General features: G+C 43.5%; 1 pseudogene and 1 gene segment (V, D, J or C); both read left to right on the forward strand.

Annotated features, from left to right (window-relative positions):
- Positions 1–330: 330 nt before the first annotated feature.
- LOC144232466 (immunoglobulin kappa variable 2-30 pseudogene) lies at positions 331–1,065 on the forward strand (annotated as a pseudogene).
- Positions 1,066–14,548: 13,483 nt separating this feature from the next.
- Positions 14,549–15,579, forward strand: LOC144232462 (immunoglobulin kappa variable 2-28-like). The segment is given in 2 exon segments: positions 14,549–14,613; positions 15,012–15,579. Coding segments are annotated over 2 exon segments (381 nt in total).
- The last annotated feature ends 4,264 nt before the right edge of the window (positions 15,580–19,843 follow it).

Genomic DNA, 19,843 nt, shown 5'->3' on the forward strand with positions numbered 1-19,843 from the left:
CACAGGACACTCAAGTCCACACCCTCAGGGTCTCTGGAGCTTTCTCAGAAGGGCAGAGCTGTGAGCGCTGTGTCTTCCCAGACACTCAGGTCCTTCTTCCCACTCAGCAGTAAGGAATTCGTCTCTGGTAGTTTCCCTCCAGGCACAGAACACATGGGAAGGTACTTTGCTCACAGGAGAGGTCCCTGTGGCCCTGTCTTAGGCTCTTTCCCTCTGCCACACCCCCCAGGGGATTTGCATGTGGCCCCCTGGGAGGCCCTGCCCTGTGACATAAAGCTCAGCTCTGTGCTGCTCTTTACCTGTGAGGACCCATCATTCCCGCTTCTCACAATGAGGTTCCCTGCTCAGCTGCTGGGGCTGCTGGTGCTCTGGATCCCAGGTGAGGGCGGAGGGGGTGAGAGAGGAGCACGGGGTGTGGGGGGAGAGCTCTGGGGGCGCCCCTGCTCCCCATGTGTATTCTGTCCTTGGGTGGGACTGCCCTCCAGGAAGGGGAATTTAATTTGGGGGACTGGGAAATCAAGAAGAAACGGAAAGTATCAAGGAACAGTGCTTTAGTGAGATGCTGGAGAAGAAAGAAGCTGCTTTGTGCCTGCAAGTCTTGGGTTGTCTTTGGAAAGTGTATATATTTAAAGTATGAATCAAACCACAAAAATGATTTGGCCTAAAATACACAGAAAAGTATGTAATATCAGAAAAATTGGCACAACATTGTACTTTTCTCTCATTATTTTAGGATCCAGTGGGGATGTTGTACTGACACAGACCCCACTGTCTTTGGCCATCACCCTTGGACAGCCGGCCTCCATCTCCTGCAGGGCCAGTCGGAGCTTCCTGGACACTGATGGAAAAACCTATTTACATTGGTACCTGCAGAAGCCAGGCCAGTCTCCACGGCGTCTGATCTATCGGGTTCCAAATCGGGGCTCTGGGGTCCCTGACAGGTTCAGTAGCAGCGGGTCAGGGACAGATTTCACCCTGACAATCAGCAAGGTGGAGGCTGAGGACATCGGAGTTTATTACTGCATGCAAGCTACACACGCTCCTCCCACAGTGGTTAAGCCCTGAACACAAACCTCTCTGTGTGGCGCGGCACCACCCTCCACACGTGTTGCTTGAGTCGGGAGCAGGCACAGCAGAGCCTCGGTTGCCCTAAGAGGCAGGTGCTGGTGACGTCAGGGCATCATGTGCAGCTGAGGGCTCTGGACCATGTCCTGGCCCCTCAGCTGCACCAGCTCAGCAAGGCAGGAACCGCCTTGGAACAAAGGTGATCGACTTGCCCTCTGAACTGTACGAGGGAAGGGATAGCAGACCTGCACCCCATCCACACCCTCCCCGCCTGTGTGCATGGGTCAAGGACATCGAGTCCGCTGAAGAGTCAGCAAACAGAGGCATACTTGTGACAACACAAGTTCAATGCATTTGAAGCTAACAAATTTTGCTATTTTTCAGTATAATATTCGGTATCGTGCAGATATTATTTTTTATTTTTGCATGTTCTGAACTTCTTCATTACCATTAACACGATTCCCTCTTGTACAATGTTCTCCAGACAACGTTCCATGCACACTGTCCCCACAGCAAACACGGCTGACAACACTTTGTCAGAGCGTTTGGTATTTGAGGACCCAAACACACTGTTGTAATTTCATAGCACAGATGAGCTTCTGCTCCTGTAAAGAAGATGCGGTCATTACACACAATGGATGTCACTCACCATAGAAGAGAATGAAGTACTGCATTTGCGACAAGGTGGATGACCCATGATGGTATTATGGTAGGTGACCTAGTCAGACGGAGAAAGACAAATAGCATATTTGTCCATATGATTTGGATTTCATTTACATATCAGTGTAAAAAAGAAAACATATGAAAGCAGCAAAAAAAAAAAAAGCATTAGCAGACAAATGAATACAGAGAACAAACTGGTCGTTGCCAGATGGGAAGGCGGCAAAGGGGATGGAAAAAACGGGTGCAAAGGAAAGAGAGGTACAGCCTTCCAGTGATGGAATGAATAAGTCACTGGATGAAAGCACAGGGAACACAGTCAGTGCTCTTGTCATAGTGTCCGTGGGGACAGATGACAGCTACACCTGTGAGCACATCATAGCGTATGGACTTGTCTAATGTCTATGTCCTACACCTGAACGTGTGTCTCTGTACTTCAATAAAACAACAACAAAAAGAACAACACACACGTACATACATGCATGCGTGCACACACAGAAGAAACCATCCAGGAAGATTTTATTTGTCTCAGTGACCTTCTTCTGAGACAAAAAGAGAGTTCTTCAAATTCCAAAGTAGGTTCTGAGAAAACAAATCAAGCTCAATGATGCAGAGCATAGAATGTACCTGATAGACCATAGCAAGTATACAGAATGACATAAAGTTTGTTTCAAAAAAGGGATCATTTTAAGATCACCTAGCTTAAATAATACTTTGGAGATGACATATTTGGTCAATATTGTCAAAAACTATTTCAAGCAGTAGGTAAATACATTAGTTTTACAGAAATAATCTTACCTAAAAATGTACCTGTATTGTATATTTCCATTGAAAATGTAAATAAATTATATGCTTTGAGTAGATCTCAATTAAAATAGCGCCCTAACATTATATCTGACCTAACTTGGACTCATGTCAATTGTCTGTCATAACACAGTGCTTTAGAAGTAAAAGAATGATTTAGGGGCACCTGGGTGGCTCAGTTGGTTAAGCGTCCAACTGTGGCTCAGGTCATGATCTCACGGTTGGTGAGTCTGAGCCTTGCATTGGGCTTGGTAGTGACAAGGTAGAGCCTGCTTGGGATTCTCTCTCTACCTCTCTCTCTATGCCCCTCCACTGCTAGTGCTGTCTCTGCCTCTCTGTCTCTCTCTCAAAATAAATAAATAAACTTTAAAAAAAGTTTTAAAAAATGACAATACATCAGTGTATTTCCACACATTCACATGGACACACACGTCCATCCTAAATGGTCCTCATCCATCTCACAGTCACTGGTGTAGAGTCAGGAGAAGCTGCCCATGTCTAGGAGCAGGGACACCGGGGGACCTTGCAGTGTCACAGCCCCAAAACAAACCTACCCAGGAGGCTCAGCTTCTTGAGGTGGCAACAGCAGAGGTGGTGACAGAGGACCCTCTGTCAAAGCTGATGGCCATTCTGCCCCCCCCCAACCAAGGCTTCAGGTCTTTGATGGAAAAATTAGTGAATGCAAATACAGATTTTTAATTAGTTAATAGCCTTACACCAATGTTAATTTCCTGGCTAAGATAATTCTAGTGAGATTATGTAAGATGTCCACATTAGGAAAAGCTGGAGAAAGAGTGTGTGGAAACAATCTTAAGATTTTTGAAATTGTTTGGAAGTCTAAAATGATTTCAAAATAAATTGAAATATAGAGCCAAGAGAATTTAAAATAAGACAAGAGTATGAGTTCTTATTGCAGTGCTCTCCGGTGTCATTCTCTTTTTCCTTATTTAACTGTTTGAAATTCCCTATGATTTAATAAATTTACTGTTATTTTGCTTACTTATGTTCTGAAGTGTAGTAGACAGGCAATGTTACCTTAGTTTCAGGTGCACAACATCGTGACTCAAGAACCCTCCATGAAACACTATGCTCACCACAGTGTAGCTGCCATCCGTCACATATGACGCTGTGATAATACCAGTGACTGTATTGCCTGTGCTGTGCTTTCGTCCCTGTGACTACTTCATTCCATAACTGGATGCCAGCACCTTGCATTCGCCTTCACCGATTTTTCCCATCTTCCTGCCTCCTTCCTCTCTGGCAACCATTAGTTTGTTCTCTGCATTTCTGGATCAGTGTATGTCATCTGTTTTTTGTCATCTGTTTTGTTTTCTAGATTCCACATACAAGCAAAATCATATTGTGGTTGGGTCCCCTCCCTAAGGAAAGAAAAAAACCCTCAAGGCAACATCCCTCACGACCTTGTAACAGGAGTCCACTTATCAGACTGCATGGCTGTGTGTTACCATGCATGGGAGACAAAGAAGTGAAAACTATATAAAAAAACTAGGCCATGTGGCATTTGAGGCTCCTTTCTTTGGGTAGGAACCCAACTGAGTGGTGTAGGCAGGACTAAAATTGCTTCCTGGAGAATAAAGCCTTGGTGTCACGACTCTCTGTGTGAGAATCCTACTACAATATGGCATTTGGCTTTCTCTGTCTGACAGGGTTCACTTAGCGTGATACCCTCTAGGTCCATCCATGTTGTCACAAATGGCAAGATTTCACTCTTTCTCATGGCTGAGTATTATTCCATTGTGTACACACACACACACACACACACACACACACACACCATCTCTTCTTGACCCATTCATTTATTGATGGACACTAAATTTGCTTCCATACTTGACATTGTGAACAATGTTGCAGTAAGCACAGGGTTGCATATGATCTTTTCAAGTTGGTGTTTTCATTTTCTTTTGGATAAATACCCAGTCGTGGAGTTAATGGATCTATGGTGTGCTTAATTTTCATCTTTTGAGGAAACTCCGTACTGTTTACACTTCATACTGTTTTCCAATGTGGTTGTAGCAGTTTACATTTCCACCAAGAGTTCGCAGCGCTCCTCTTTCTTTGCATACTCACCACTGCTTGTTCTTTCTTGTCTTTTGATAGCAGTCATTCAGACAGGGATCCGGCGCTATCTCACTTGCAGGTGCTATCTGCATTTCCCTGACGTTTCATGATGGTTTGTGAGCATCTTTGCAAGAATGTGCTGGCCATCCAAGGTCTTCTTGAAAAAATGTCTATTCAGGTTCTCTGCCCATTTTTTTTTTTACGTTTTTATTTACATCCCAGTCATTTAAAATACAGTGTGATATTAGTTTCAAGCATACAATATAGTAATTCAACACTTCCCTACAATGCCCAGTGCTGATCACAAGTGCACTCCTTGGTCCTTATCACCTATTTAACCCGTATCCCAACCCATCTCTCCTCTGGTAACCAAAAGTTTGCTTTCCATAGATAAGAGTCTATTTCTTGGTGTACCTCTCTCTCTTTTTACCTCCACGCTCATTTTGTTTCTTAAATTCTACATATTAGTGAAATTTCATCGTATTTGTCTTTCTCTAACTGACTTATTTCACTTAGCATAATGCTCTCTATCTCCATCTATGTCATTGCAAATGGAAAGATTTCATTCTTTTTTATGGCTGAGAGCATACATGCATGCGTGTGAATGTGTAGCACATGTACTTTGTACATGAAAAGAATATGGATTTATTTGGGTGCCTGAGTTGGTTAAGCATCAGACTTAGGCTCAGGTATGCCCCTCCCCAACTAAAATTGCTCTCTCTCACAAAATAAATAAACTTTTTTTTAAAAAAAGAAACCTCTCTTTTTGAACATATGAAAACTGAAAACAAGTTAAGAGATTTCCTGATGTCAACATAGTAAGCTTAGAAGAGCAAGAACTCAGGCACAAATTTCATAATTCTAAATCCATATTCCTTTTTTTATTTTTAATGTTTATTTATTTTTGAGAGCCAGAAAGAGACAAAGCATGAGCATGGGAGAGGCAGTGAGAAGGGGAGACACAGAATCTGAGGCAGGCTCCAGGCTCTGAGATGTCAGCACAGAGTCCGACACAGGGCTTGAACCTACAAACCGTGAGATCATGACCTGAGCCTAAGTCTGATGCTTCACCATCTCTGCCCATTTTTAATCAGAGTATTTTTTCTTTTGGGTGTTGAGTTGCATAAGCACTTTATATATTTTGCATATTAACACATTATTGGATGTATCGTTTTCAAAGATCTTTTTCCATTTAGGATGCCTTTTGGTTTTGCTGATGGTTTCCTTCACTGTGCAAGACCTTTTCATTTTGGTGTAGTCCCAATAGTTTATGTTTACTTCTGTTTCCATTATCTGATAAGTTATATCTATGGAAATGTTCCAAAGGCTAATGTTAAAGAGACTACTACTTAGATTTCCTTGTAGGAACTTGACGGTTTCAGGTCTCACATTGAGGTCTTTATTCCGTTTTGAGGGTTTTTTTGTGTGTGTGATGTAAGAAATATGTCCAGTATCATTCTTTTGCATATAGGTGACCAGTTTTCCCAGCACTATTTTTTGAAGAGACTTCCCCATTGTATATCCTTGCCTCCTTTGTCATAGATGAATGGACTTGATAAACATGGGTTTATTACTGGACTCTCAGTTCTGTTCCATTGACCTATGTATCTATGCTTTGTGCTAGTACCATACTGTTTTGATTACTATAGCTTTGATGTCTAGTTAGAAACCTAGGATGGTGATACTTCCAGCTTTGTTCTTCTTTCTCAAGGTCGCTCTGGCCATTCAAGGTGAAACTATTCACATAGAAGTGTAAACTATACCTGAGAAAAAGCTAAAGAACTAGAAATACGACAGTGGAAACAGAACGAAACATTTGAATATGTCTCTTCTCCCACTCAGGAAGCAGAGATTGCATCTCGATTAGTTTTGCTCCAAACACAGAAAATCTTTTCTGTCACTTTGTTCACATGAGAGGTCATACCGCCCTCCTGCTGGCCCTTTATACATGGCTGCACCCACAGCGGATTTGCATAGTGTCCCCTGGGAAAGACCTTCCCTTGCACGTCTGAAATAAAAGATCAGCTCTCAAGCTGTCTGGACTTAGCAGGGCTCATCCACGTAACTCCTCAGGATGAGGTTTCCTGCTCAGCTCCTGGGGCTCTTCCTGCTCTGGACGCCAGGTGAGGGCAGAGTGCCCAAAGAGGGCGGAAATTGGGGCTGGTAGGGTGGACTCGGAGGGGACACTGCTTCCCACACAAATTGTGTTGGCCTGCGGGCTGGGTGGTCTTGCCCTGTGGGACGTGGCAGGTGAACGTTAGATCTGTGAGAGAGGAACATTTCCTAAGGAAAAGGACATGTGTGTATTCTGCTGATTACTTAAGCACCAAAGAGAGGGATGTCTATGTAACTTTTAGAGACCGTTTTATGTCCTACAAATCTCTGGTTCTTTCTTGAAATTAGAAAGTTTTGAGTCCCGACTCAAAATCGTGTACAATGCAATTTTTAAATCTGAAATAAACAGTAATAGGGAAATTATGAACATTCCTCACAAAATTTGCACATAACCTTGCCCTTCTCTCTCCTTCCTTTAGGATGCAGTGGGGATGCTGTAATGACACAGACTCCTCTCTCCCTGCCCGTCACCCTTGGACAGCCGGCCTGCACCTCCTGCAGGGCCAGTCAGAGCCTCGTGCACAGTAATGGAAACACCTATTTAAGCTGGTACCAGCAGAAGCCAGGCCAGTCTCCACGGCTCCTCATCTATAAGGTTTCCTACGGGCCTCTGGGGTCCCTGACAGGTTCAGTGGCAGCGGGTCAGGGATAGATTTCACCCTGAGAATCACAGGGTGGAGGCTGAGGACGTTGGAATCTATTACTGAGAGCAAGGTACACACGCTCCTCGCACAGTGGCTCAACCCCAAACACAAACCTCTCTCCTGTCACGGCCCCGCTGCCCACACGTGCTGTTGGTCTGGGGAGCAGGCACCACACGTCCTGAATCTGAGAAAGAGGAAAATGGTGGGGAGCTAAGGGAATGATTGAGGCCGGGGCTCTGCACCATGAGGCCACCAGCCACCCCAGCACCACCTTTATGACCCCGAAAGCGGAAGCAGCCTTGGTATGATGTGGGATCAGGGAGCTGCTCGCGGCCTGTCAGGACAAAGGGAGGAGTTGATGGAAGTGCTTCCTAATCCCCCCGCCTCGTGTCCGGTTGTCCGTTACACTGAGCAGAAGAGTCAGACAAGAGAGGCCATTCTTGGAAATATAAGTGGAACACATGCTGGCGATTAACCATTTGATTTTGACCACCGACTCATTCTCCATGCAACTTACACGGCTTTTCATTTTTCTACTTCTTCCTCATGGTTTGTTCTTGTTAGGTGGTATGTGTCTAGTGTTCATTTCATCTGCATATTTCAGTGTGTTGATGTACAGTGACTCCTAGGATTCCCTTACCGTGCACTTAGGTGTGTAAAACGTAGTAATGTCTACTTTTGCAAACCTGAATTTAGAGTTTTGAGCCTTCTGTCTTTTTTCTTAGGCAACCTAAGGCCTTGCCAATCTCATTGATATCTTTTTTTTTTTGTTAATTTTTTTAATGTTTTCTTTATTTCTGAGAGAGAGAGAGAGTGCTTGAGCAGAGGAGGGTCAGAGAGAGAGGGAGACACAGAAGTGGAAATAGGCTCCAGGCTCTGAGTTGGCTGTCAGCACAGAGCCCGACGTGAAGCTTGAACCCACGAACCGTGAGATCATGACCTGAGACAAAGTCGGACGCTTAACTGACTGAGCCACCCAGGCTTCCCAACATTAATTTCTTAAAGAACCAAACGATAGATTATTTTATTTTCTCTATACTTTAAGATTATTTTATTAATATTTTTTCCAATATCTATTATTTCCTCCCTTCTGCAGACTTTGGGTTTATATTGCTCTTCTTTTTCTAGTGACTATAGTATAAAATTAGATTCTATGCTATAATAAAATTTCAAAAATTGAATTCAATATATTTATAAGATAATAGTCACATCCTTTTAATGTTTTCATAAGAAATTTTCAGTTAGAAAAAGACTGTCAACCTTTCTGCTTCCTTACTTGGTTTAGAAACTGGTGGCCACGTTCTCCTGACCCTGTCCCCAGCCTTCATCTCTGTAGCACCAAGAGAAAATATCACTGTGATGTGCAAGCTGGGGTCATCTTTCCACAGCGCAGCAAGCCCACAACTACTGGTGGCTCCGGCAGAAACCGGGACAGCTTCCCCTACTCCTCTGCTGTGAAACTTCCACCTTGACCCCTGGGGTCCCAGCCCAGATCAGCGGTTGGGGGTCTGAGACAGGTTCATCCCTATGATCACTGGAGTGGAGGCTACAAATACCACTTAGGCTCTGTGAGCTGGACACCTGGGGACCCTGGAGTGTCACAGCCTCAGACACAAACCTCTCAAGGAGGCTCAGCCTCTCGGGGTTGCTCGAGCCTTCTGTGTCCCCACTGGCCCAAGCGGCCACGGTGTTGACACTGCAAGGGGCCTCGCTGCAGAGCCCGGTGTTGCTCTAGGCCCCACTCAACGCTCCCTGACTTCCGTCCACCTGGTGGGAGGCCTGGACCAGTCCTCTTAACGTGTTATGTGCCGCCTCCAGAAGCTGAAAGAAGCCATCAGAGTTTCCGTCCTTTAACGAAAAAGACGTCTGTTGAACATGGTGGAATGGAATGGAAGTCCTCCTCTCACCCTGATTATGGAGCTTGTCTGAGAGTTCTCATCACTGGCCGGAAATGTTTCTTTCGTAAGATTTCTTTTCAGCTGTACAGAGTCCAGAAATATGAGCTGCGTGGCAACACCAGGCAGGGGACATCAGCCACCAGACCTCAGCATGGATGTCACCAGGCCACCCAGAAAGAGTTCCAAGGACATCTTCAAAGGGTTCTCCTTATTTTTTACACTAGACTGCACTCTAGTTAGGAAGGTCTAAGGCTTGACAGAGTGATTTCCATACTTCCATTGTGCCTACTGCCTACAGGCTTCTCTGTCAACAGCCCACTAGGGGGCACCCCAGACGAATTCTCAATACACCTGTTCCCCTCCTCCAAGTCTGGCCCAAAGTGGTTCTGTATTTGCCTTTCATCAAAATCAGGAATAGTATGAGGATGCTTCATCAGATTGCGCCTCATTGTGTCTCTGCCTCGTTCCATAAATGCTCACCTGGGAAAATACGGTAACCTTCTTATCTCTTCATTCTGGTCTATGAGTTCTGAAGGCAAGGGATTTTACTGAATCTAAAATCCTTAGAATTAAGCCAGAAACATTAGAGACCACCCAACACACGTTTGTTTCTGCCATGTGAGCTACAGCTTTCTCCCCCTTTTATTTGCCTTTCATAGATAATTTTGGTGCAATCTCCTTTCATGGTGTCAATTCTTAAAGTAAATTATTATAATTGGTTTTGAATTCCATGTAGGGCTTCTAAGAGAGCAGATTATGAGTGAGCCACTTAATGGGTTCACGTGGTTCCTAATTCTCAAAGACAAGTTATGAAACATAACTTATATCTGCCAAGTCCATTTCTAGGAAATAATCCAAGACTCCACTTCTTGTTTGTTTTTTTTTTTATTTTAGAGAGACAGGGCTAGTGGGAGAGAGGGATTAAGGGAGACAGAGAGAAAAAAAAGGAAGAAGAATCTTAAGCAGGCTCCAGGCTCAGCTCAGAGCCTGACCCAGGGCTCAATCCCACGACCCTGAGATCATGAACTGAGCTGAAATCAAGAGGTAGATGCTTAACCAACTGAGCTGCCTAGGCGCCCCAGTCCCTTCTCTGTTAAATTTTATCATAATGCTTTGTGGCTATTCTGTTGAATAATATTAATTTGATTTAACTTCATTTATTACTGCTCATTCAGGTTNTTACAAACAGAACTCACCGATCATCCAGCAATGGCATGATGAGGTATTTACCCAAAGAATATGAAAATACTAATTCAAAGGGATACATGCCTCCTGATGTTTAGAGCATTATGATCTACAATAGCCAGGTGTCCATGTGTCCATGTGTCCATATATATATATATATATATATATATATTTGATCAATTTTTTATGTATGTATATAATGAGATATTACTCAGTCATAAAAAATAATGGAGATTGCCATTTGCAGTGATATGGACTGAGCTAGAGTGTATTATGCTAGGCAAAATAAGTCAGTCATAGAAAGCCAAATACCATATGATTTCACTCATATGTGGAATAAAAGAAACAAAATAAATGAGCAAAGGGCAACAAAACCAAAACCAAAAATAAACAGACCCAAAGCAAGACACAGACTGTCAGAGAGATAGAGAACAATGCAATGGTTATCAGTGGGGTGTGTTGGGGTCGGGGGGAAGAGAATGACTGTGATATGTCACTGTGGTTTCGATTTCTTTGGTGATTAGTGATGTTGAACATCTTTTTGGTACTTGGTGACAGTTGTAGGTCTTTTTGGAAAAATATCTATTCCATTCCTCTGCCCATTTTTTAAATCTAGTTGTTTTGTTTCTGTGGGTTTTGCTATTGAGTTATATGATTTCTTGATATATTTTGGATATTCACCTCTTATCTCATATATGGTTTGCAAATATTGTCTCTCACTTCATAGATTGCCTTATCAAATGGTTGATTGTTTCTTCCGCTGTGCAGAAGGTTTTTTAATTGATGCATCCCACTTGTCCATTTTTTATTTTTTTTTTATACTTTTGGCATCATATCCAAAAAGTCATTGTCTAGGCCAAAGTCAAGGAGCTTCTTCTCTGTGTTTTCTTTTATGAGTTTTATGTTCTTATGGAAGTCAGATCTTACATGAACTCTCTAATGCATTTCAAGTCAATTTTGTGAGTGGTATAAGATAGGGATCCAGATTCACTTTTCTGCACGGGGATATCCTCTCTTTCCAACACCATCTGGTGTAGAGACTTCTTTGCTCCTTGACCATTCTTGGCATCCTTGTCAAATATTAGTCAACGATATAAATGGAGGGTTATTTCTGGGCTCATTATTCTGTTCCATTGGTCTATGTGTCTATTCTTATCCCAGTACCATACTGTTTGTAGTATAGTTTGAATTGAGATTGTGAGAGGCATCTAGCTTTACTTTCCCAGGATTCCTTTGGCTATTTGGGATCATTAGTGGGTCCATAAAAAGGTTAGGGTTATTTTTTCCTATATTATTTCTGTGAAAATAATGTTGGACTTTTCATAGGGATCACATAGAATTTACAGATGGCTTTGGGCAATATGGAAATTTTAACAACATTAAGTCTTCTTGTCCCTGAATGGATATCCTTCCATTGGTTTATATGTTCTTCCAGTTTCTGAGAAAACTTGACCTTTCATCAGAAGGAACCTCCATTTGGGCATCATCAGGAAACAGCCCTCTGTGCCTTCAGTCCTGACATAAGCAGTGTGTGTTTGGACGGTTTGTGGTGACAAAGTTGATAGGTCAAAATGTACAGCATGTGTAACTGTCTCACCCTCTCCACCATAAAGGTCTGATTCCAAAAGAACAGATACAAACTATGACACTCACGGGGCTACATTAGAGGTCATACAAATCACACACTCACTTCTAGTTTTATTGAACCCGAACTAACAGCATGTGGCAACAGACAGATCTATAATAAAACCTATGTGCCTAAGTCTTTCCTCCTTCAGTTGCTGACGGTCAAGGTTAGAGACTCAGAGAGTCTTGTTCTCCAACCTGCACCTCATGAAGGCCACTCTTACCCTCCTTACCACTCATACTATTTGTGTTCACTAGAGAGGGACCAGCTTTAGTTGCTGGTCAGTTTGGTCCTCCAGGACACAGCATGGTTGGTTAACAGAAGACAAGAGACAGGTAGGAAAGAGAAATTCTTTCTACAATTAAGAACGTACTTTCTGTCTATAGGAAGTATAGGAAAATTGCAATGCCTTTTTTCTGACCAAGAAACGCTCTTTATAAGATACCTCATTTTCTGTCTTGATCACAGAAACAGATGGTGAACTACAACAATCAAAATTGATAACTTTTAGAGGTTTTCTGTTAATTTCACAGAAAAGAGCCATATACTCCGGGATTCGAGCATCTTAATTAACACCTTGAAATATAGCCTTTTCAAGAGTTGATTTTTAATCACAGAAAACATGACAGATTTCTGATTGTGGCCCATTTCCCCATAATGAAGTTCCCACATGGGATAGTGGGTGTGTCAGCTTTCTAGTGTTACCGTACAAACGTGGTCCAAATTTGGTGGCTGAAAACAACCCAGGTTTATTCTCGCAGGTCTGGAGACAGTAATTCTGAGATAAATGCCCCAGAAAGGCTCTGACCACAGGGACCATCTCTGAAGAAGCCCCGGGAAAATGTCGATCATAGGTACAGGTTACACTGTGACTTTAAAGGAGTGGATCCGTATCCATCTTTCTGACACAGAGAATCTCCTTGTAACCTGTGGCCTCGTGTCTGTGGTGCCCAACATACATGATAACCCAAAGCGGAAAAAAGTAAGATAATAATATAGAGTTGTTCCTTGTTCATTCTGTCCTATTGCTTTAAGGAATTTTAACACTAAGAAATCCTTCAAATACTGTAATATGTAAATGTGATATATACACATTTCTATATGTGCACCTGAGATATACATATGCCAATATATGCATATTTATGATGTATGCTTGTATACATAGAGATGATAGATATTTGATATATATGATAGAACGTCACCAGGTGAAACAACTGATCACCAGGATGATCTGAGGCGCCACTAAGGCATACCATTCTTTCTCTTTTCCTCTTGCCTTAAACAGGACTATGAGATATCAGGCTATAAGTGAGATTCTTTATTTCCTACAATTCCGTCTGACTTCAGTTCTTGATAAACTTGAATTCACTAGTTCCCAAGGAAAGTCAATTTCTAACAGTCCAGCGTTTTTAAAGTTATCCTGTTAATAGCAGACACCAGGCATTTCTTAATAACCAGCAGGTTATGTTGTTATTTGAGGTAAACTCTCATGAATCATACTGGTGTGTGTTTTGTGCTGGTCTCTGCATATCCAAAGTGATGCTATTGGCTGGTAATGCGTGTGGGCACTTCCTGGTGTGGATAGTATGCCCCATAGACACTCCCCTTTTGGGAAATGTTGACCCACCCATATTTTGCTGAAACCAACCCTTATGTTGCTTTCTGTTTTAATGTTTATTTATTTATCTTGAAGGGGGGGATAGGGGCAGAGAGAGAGGAGAGAGAGCATCCCAAGTAGGCCCTGTGATGCAGTGCAGAGCCTGACAGGGGGCTCCATCTCACAAACATGAGAACATGACCTGAGCCGAAATCAAGACTCTGTCACTTAACCCACTGAGCCTCATCAGCCCTTATGTCTGTTATGTCTTCAAGACATCCCTCAGCAACAATTGTCCGGGAGCTGGGAAACACCAGGTTTATTACTCACAGTTCCTAGAGGGGACACGTCATACACGGGGCCGCACAGCAAGGTCACTGGCAGACACAAAAAGAGAGAGACAGAGAGAAAGAGGAAAGTCAGATGCTAGTGAACTGTCATGCCTTTAGCCTGCAGTGGACGTGGATGTGGGAGCTGCTACCACATTTAGCTTGGAGGGAGCCACGCAAGATGTCCGTGGACCTCCAGAAGATTGACATGCACACACATATCTACATTGTCATTGTTTCCGATGCTTTCTTAGAGGACAAGGAAATATGCATCACGTCCTTGCCACAGAATTAGCCTTTTGCAGCCAGACCATTTTCCCACCACCTTAGGCAGCAGGAATTCTGTCTCCATTGGATTTGTTCCAAAGAGATGATTGACTCACCTGGCTCACACCAGGGCTCCCCAGCCCTCCTGGTGGCCCTCTCCACAGGCAGGAAGGCACAATCAGGGGATGATTTGCATAATAGTTCCCTGGGCAGGACCCTCTTGCAAGTCTGAGATAAAAGGTCAGCTCCAGTCTTGCTTCAACTCATCAGGAGGCACCAGTTTCACTCCTCACAATGAGGTTCCCTGCTCAGCTGCTGGGGCTGCTGATGCTCTGGATCCCAGGTGAGGGTGGAAGGGTGACAGAGGAGAACAGAGTGGGGAGGAAGAGCTTTGGGGACGCCCCCGCTATCCATGTGTATTCAGGACACTCTGAGATTCCTATTTCTTGGTCTCAGGGAAGCGGCATGTGAAGTTTGGATCTATGATAACTAGAAGGACCTAAAATAAGGACTCCATGCTCTAGTGAAGACTGTGACACAGACAGAAGGGGGAGATGGGGTAGAATTCCAGAGAGTCCTTTGTGCCTAGAAAATTTCCATCATGTGTTCAAATTGGATGCTTTTGTCATGTGAATCAACTTCACACAGAAAGTGCTTCAGCCTAAAGTAATTACCAAAGTAAAATTTTGAAAATGGCTCATAATATTTGTATGAACTCTTGCCTTTCTCTCCTTACTTTAGGATCCATTGGCGCTATTGTGTTGACACAGACCCCTCTGTCCCTGCCTGTTACCCCTGGACAGCCGGCCTCCATCTCCTGCAGGGCCAGTCAGAGCCTCCAGGATAGATATAGAAACAGCTATTTAAGCTGGTACCAGCAGAAGCCAGGCCAGTCTCCACGGCTCCTCATCTATTATGCTTCCAATCGGGCCTCTGGGGTCCCTGACAGGTTCAGTGGCAGCGGGTCAGGGACAGATTTCACCCTGAGAATCAGCAGGGTGGAGGCTGAGGACGTCGGGGTTTATTACTGCCAGCAAGCTCTACAAACTCCTCCCATGGTGATTAAACGTTGAACAAAAACCTGCCTGGCTGGGGATTTCAACTGCCCCAAAGTTTTGCTTGTCTGGGGGCCCACAGCAGGTCATTGGAGTGTGTGTAAGCGGAAGACATTGGACACCCCAGGGGACTAGGTCGCAGCTGAGGGCCCCACACCACTCAGGCTTTGGCCCCCACTCAGGCACCATGTGCTAAGGCCCCATCAGGTCCACAGCCTTAGGATGGCAGAAGCGGTCCTGCGATGGGTCTGTGGCCTTACTGACATTTTTGCTGGGTGTATTGTTAGGGATGGAAGTTGGCCTCCCAAGCTGGGGGATATTTGCCTTCAGGAAGCCCCACGCCCCTGTTTTCCAGGATGGTGAACATGTTTATGCTCCATCAACCACGTGCACATTCCAGTTGCTATAAGTGCTCTGCAATCCTTCTTATATCAGACTTTTATAACCTCAATGTTGGTAGATCCTGAAAGGGTATTGTGGTAAAAATGCACGTTTCCTTGATGACTAAGATGTTAGGAAATGTTTCATGTTTAATTTTTATTAGCCATTTGGATATCCTTTTTCCTGGAAAGTCCTTGTTTTGCTTGTTTAAATTACATATTCTATATACTTGCATATCATCGTACTGATATAATAAATAATTTGCATGTTTATACATAAATATAGAGAGTATCTTTTTTTTTTCTAGGGAGTTCCTTATACATTCAGAAATAAGTTTTGGCATAAACACAAAAAATACATATTGGACCTCCTCTCACGGTTTATGGCATGTCTATCCACCTTCTCAATGATTATTTGAAATGAAATTCTTAATTTTTATGAAGTCTAATTTATTGAATGTTGTTCTCCCACAATTATATGTCTCTGTTATATGGGCATGTCGTTTAAAATATCTTTGCCCCCTTTCTGGGCACCTGGATGACTCAGTCGGTGTAACATCTGATTAAGCTCATTCGGATTCTAGCAGTTCACGAATTTGAGCCACACATCTGGCTCTGTCCTGAGAGTTCAGGGCCTGGACCTGCCTCACATCTGTGTCTCCCTCTTTCCACTCCACCCACCCCCAACATTATGTGTCTCAATTTTGTGAGTGGCATAAGATAGGGATCCAGTTTCACTTTTCTGCATGGGGTTATCCTGTCTTCCCAACACCATTTGGTGTAGAGACTCGTCTTTACTCCTTGACCGTTCTTGGCATCCTTGTCAAATATTAGTCAACAGTATACATGGAGGGTTATTTCTGGGCTCGTTATTCTGTTCCATTGGTTTATGTGTCTATTCTTATGCCAGTACCATACTGTATGTAGTATAGTTTGAATTGAGATTGTGCGAGGCATCTAGCTTTACTCTACTTTCCCAGGATTCCTTTGGCTATTTGGGGTCTTTAGTGGGTCCATAAAAGGTTAGGGTTATTTTTTCCAATATCTGTGAAAATAATGTTGGACTTTTGATAGGGATCACATAGAATCTATTGATGGCTTTGGGCAATATGCAAATTTTAACATGAACTCTTCTTGTCCCTGAATGGATATCCTTTCACTGGTTTGTGTAGTCTTCCAGCTTCTGAGAAAATTTCACCTTGCATCAGAAGGAACCTCCATTTGGGCGTCATCAGGAAACAGCCCTCTGTGCCTTCAGTCCTGACCTAAGCAGTGTGTGTTTGGACGGTTTGTGGTGACAAAGTTGATAGATCAAAGTGTACAGTATGTGTCTCACCCTCTCCACCCTAAAGGTCTGATTCCAAGAGAACAGATACAAACCATGACACCCATGGGGCTACCTACCATGTCATACAAATCATACACACACTTCTAGTTTTACTGAACCCGAACTAACAGCATCTGGCAACAGACAGATCTACAATAAAACCTATGTGCCTAAGTCTTTCCTCATTCAGTTGCTGATGGTCAGGGTTAGAGACTCAGAGAGTCTTGTTCTCCAACCTGGACCTCGTGGAGCCTACGCTTACCCTCCTTGCCACTCATACTATTTGCGTTCACTAGAGAGGGACCAGCTTTAGTTGCTGGTCGGTTTGATCGTGCAGGACACAGCCGGTTTGGTTAACAGAAGACAAGAGACAGGCAGGAGAGAGAGATTCTTTCTACAATTAAGAACGTACTTTCTGTCTATAGGAAGTATAGGAAAATTGCAAGGTCTTTTTTCTGACCAAGAAATGCTATTTATAAGATACCTCATTTTCTGTCTTGATCACAGAAACAGATGGTGAGCTACAACAATCAAACTTTTAGAGGCTTTCTGTTAATTTCACAGAAGAGAGCCATATACTCCAGGATTTGAGCATCTTAAATAACACCTTGAAATATAACCTTTTCAAGACTTGATTTTTAATCACAGAAAACATGACAGATTTCTGATTGTGGCCCACTTCCCCATAATGAAGTTCTCGCACGGGATGGTGGGTGTATCAGCTTCCTAGTGTTACCATACAAACTTGGTCCAAACTTGGTGGCTGAAAACAACCCAGGTTTATTCTCACAGGTTTGGAGGCAGAAAGTCTGAGATAAATGCCCTTGAAAGGCTCTGACCACAGCTCCTGAAAGGCTTCAGACCACTTATGAAGAAGGCCCCGGAAAATGTCGATCATAGGTACAGGTTACACTGTGACTTTAAAGGAGTGGATCCGTTTCCATCTTTCTGACACAGAGAATCTCCTTTCAAACTGTGGCCTCGTGTCTGTGGTGCCCAACGTATATGATAACCCAAAGCCGAAACAAGTAAGATAATAATGTAGAGTTGTTCTTTGTTCGTTCTGTCTTATTGTCCTGAAGAATTTTAACACTAAGAAATCCTTCAAATACTCTAATATGTAAATGTGATATATACACATTTCTATATGTGCACGTGATATATACGTATGACAATATATGCATATTTATGATGTATCTTGTATACGAAGAGATGATAGATATTTGATATATATGATAGAACGTCACCAGGGTGTAAGAACCAATCACCAGGATTATCTGAGGCTCCACTAAGGCATACCATTCTTTCTCTTTTCCTCTTGCCTTAAACAGGACTATGAGATATCAGGCTATAAGTGAGATTCTTTATTTCCTACAATTCTGTTTGACTTCAGTTCTTGATAGACTTGAATTCACTAGTTCCCAAGGAAAGTCAATTTCTAACAGTCCAGCGTTTTTAAAGTTATCCTGTTAATAGCAGACACCAGGCATTTCTTAACAACCAGCAGGTTATGTTGTTATTTGAGGTAAACTCTCATGATTCTTACTGGTGTGTGTTTTGTGCTGGTCCCCGCATATCCAAAGTGATGCTATTGGCTGGCAACGCTTGTGAGCACTTCCTGGGGTGGACAGTATGCCCCATAGACACTCCCCTTTTTGGAAATGTTGATCCACCCACGTTTTGCTGAACCAACCCTTATGTATGGTGCCTACTTTCTTAATGTTTATTTATCTATCATGAGGGGGGTTAGGGGCAGAAAGAGAGGAGAGAGAACATCCTAAGTAGGCCCTGTGATGCTGTGCAGAGCCTGACACAGGGCTCCATCCCACAAACATGACAACACGGCCTGAGCCAAAATCAAGAGTCTGCCACTTAACCCACTGAGCCTTGTCACCCTTATGGCTCTTATGACTTCAAAACATCCCTCAACAACAATGATCTGGGAGCTGGGAAAAACTAGGTTTATTACTCAGAGTTCCTAGAGGGGACACGTCATGCCCGGGGCCACACGGCAAGGTTACTAGCAGACACATAGAGAGAGAGAGAGAGAGGGAAATTCAGATGCTAGTGAACTCTCATGCTCTTTGACTACAGTAGACGTGGGATCTTTTGCTACGTTTAGCTTGGAGGGAGACACACAAGATGTCCGTGGGCCTCCAGAAGATTGACATGCACACACATATCTACATTGTCATTGATTCTGATGCTTTCTTAGAGGACAAGGAAATATGCATCACGTACTTGCCACAGAATTAGCCTTTTGCAGCCAGACCCTTTTCCCACCTCCTTGGGCAGCAGGAATTCTGTCTCCATTGGATTTGTTCCAAACAGAAGATGTTTATTTCACCTGCCTCACACCAGGTCTCCCCAGCCCTCCTGGTGGCCCTCTACACACGCAGGAAGGCACAATCAGGGGATGATTTGTGTAATAGTTCCCTGGGCAAGACCCTCTTGCATGTCTGAGATAAAAGGTCAGCTCCAGTCTTGCTGCAACTCATCAGGAGGCACCAGTTTCACTCCTCACAATGAGGTTCCCTGCTCAGCTGCTGGGGCTGCTGGTGCTCTGGATCCCAGGTGAGGGCAGAGGGATGAGACAGGAGAACAGAGTGGGGAGGAAGAGCTTTGGGGGCGCCCCGCTATCCATGTGTATTCAGGACACTCTGAGATTCCTATTTCTTGATCTCTGGGACGCAGCATGTGATGTTTGGATCTATGATAACTAGAAGGACCTAAAATAAGGACTCCATGCTCTAACGAAGACTGTGTCACAGACAGAAGGGGGAGATGGGGTAGAATTCCAGAGAGTCCTTT

Source organism: Crocuta crocuta, unplaced genomic scaffold, assembly GCF_008692635.1.
Source record: "Crocuta crocuta isolate KB4526 unplaced genomic scaffold, BGI_CrCroc_1.0 scaffold1035, whole genome shotgun sequence".
Taxonomy (NCBI): domain Eukaryota; kingdom Metazoa; phylum Chordata; class Mammalia; order Carnivora; family Hyaenidae; genus Crocuta; species Crocuta crocuta.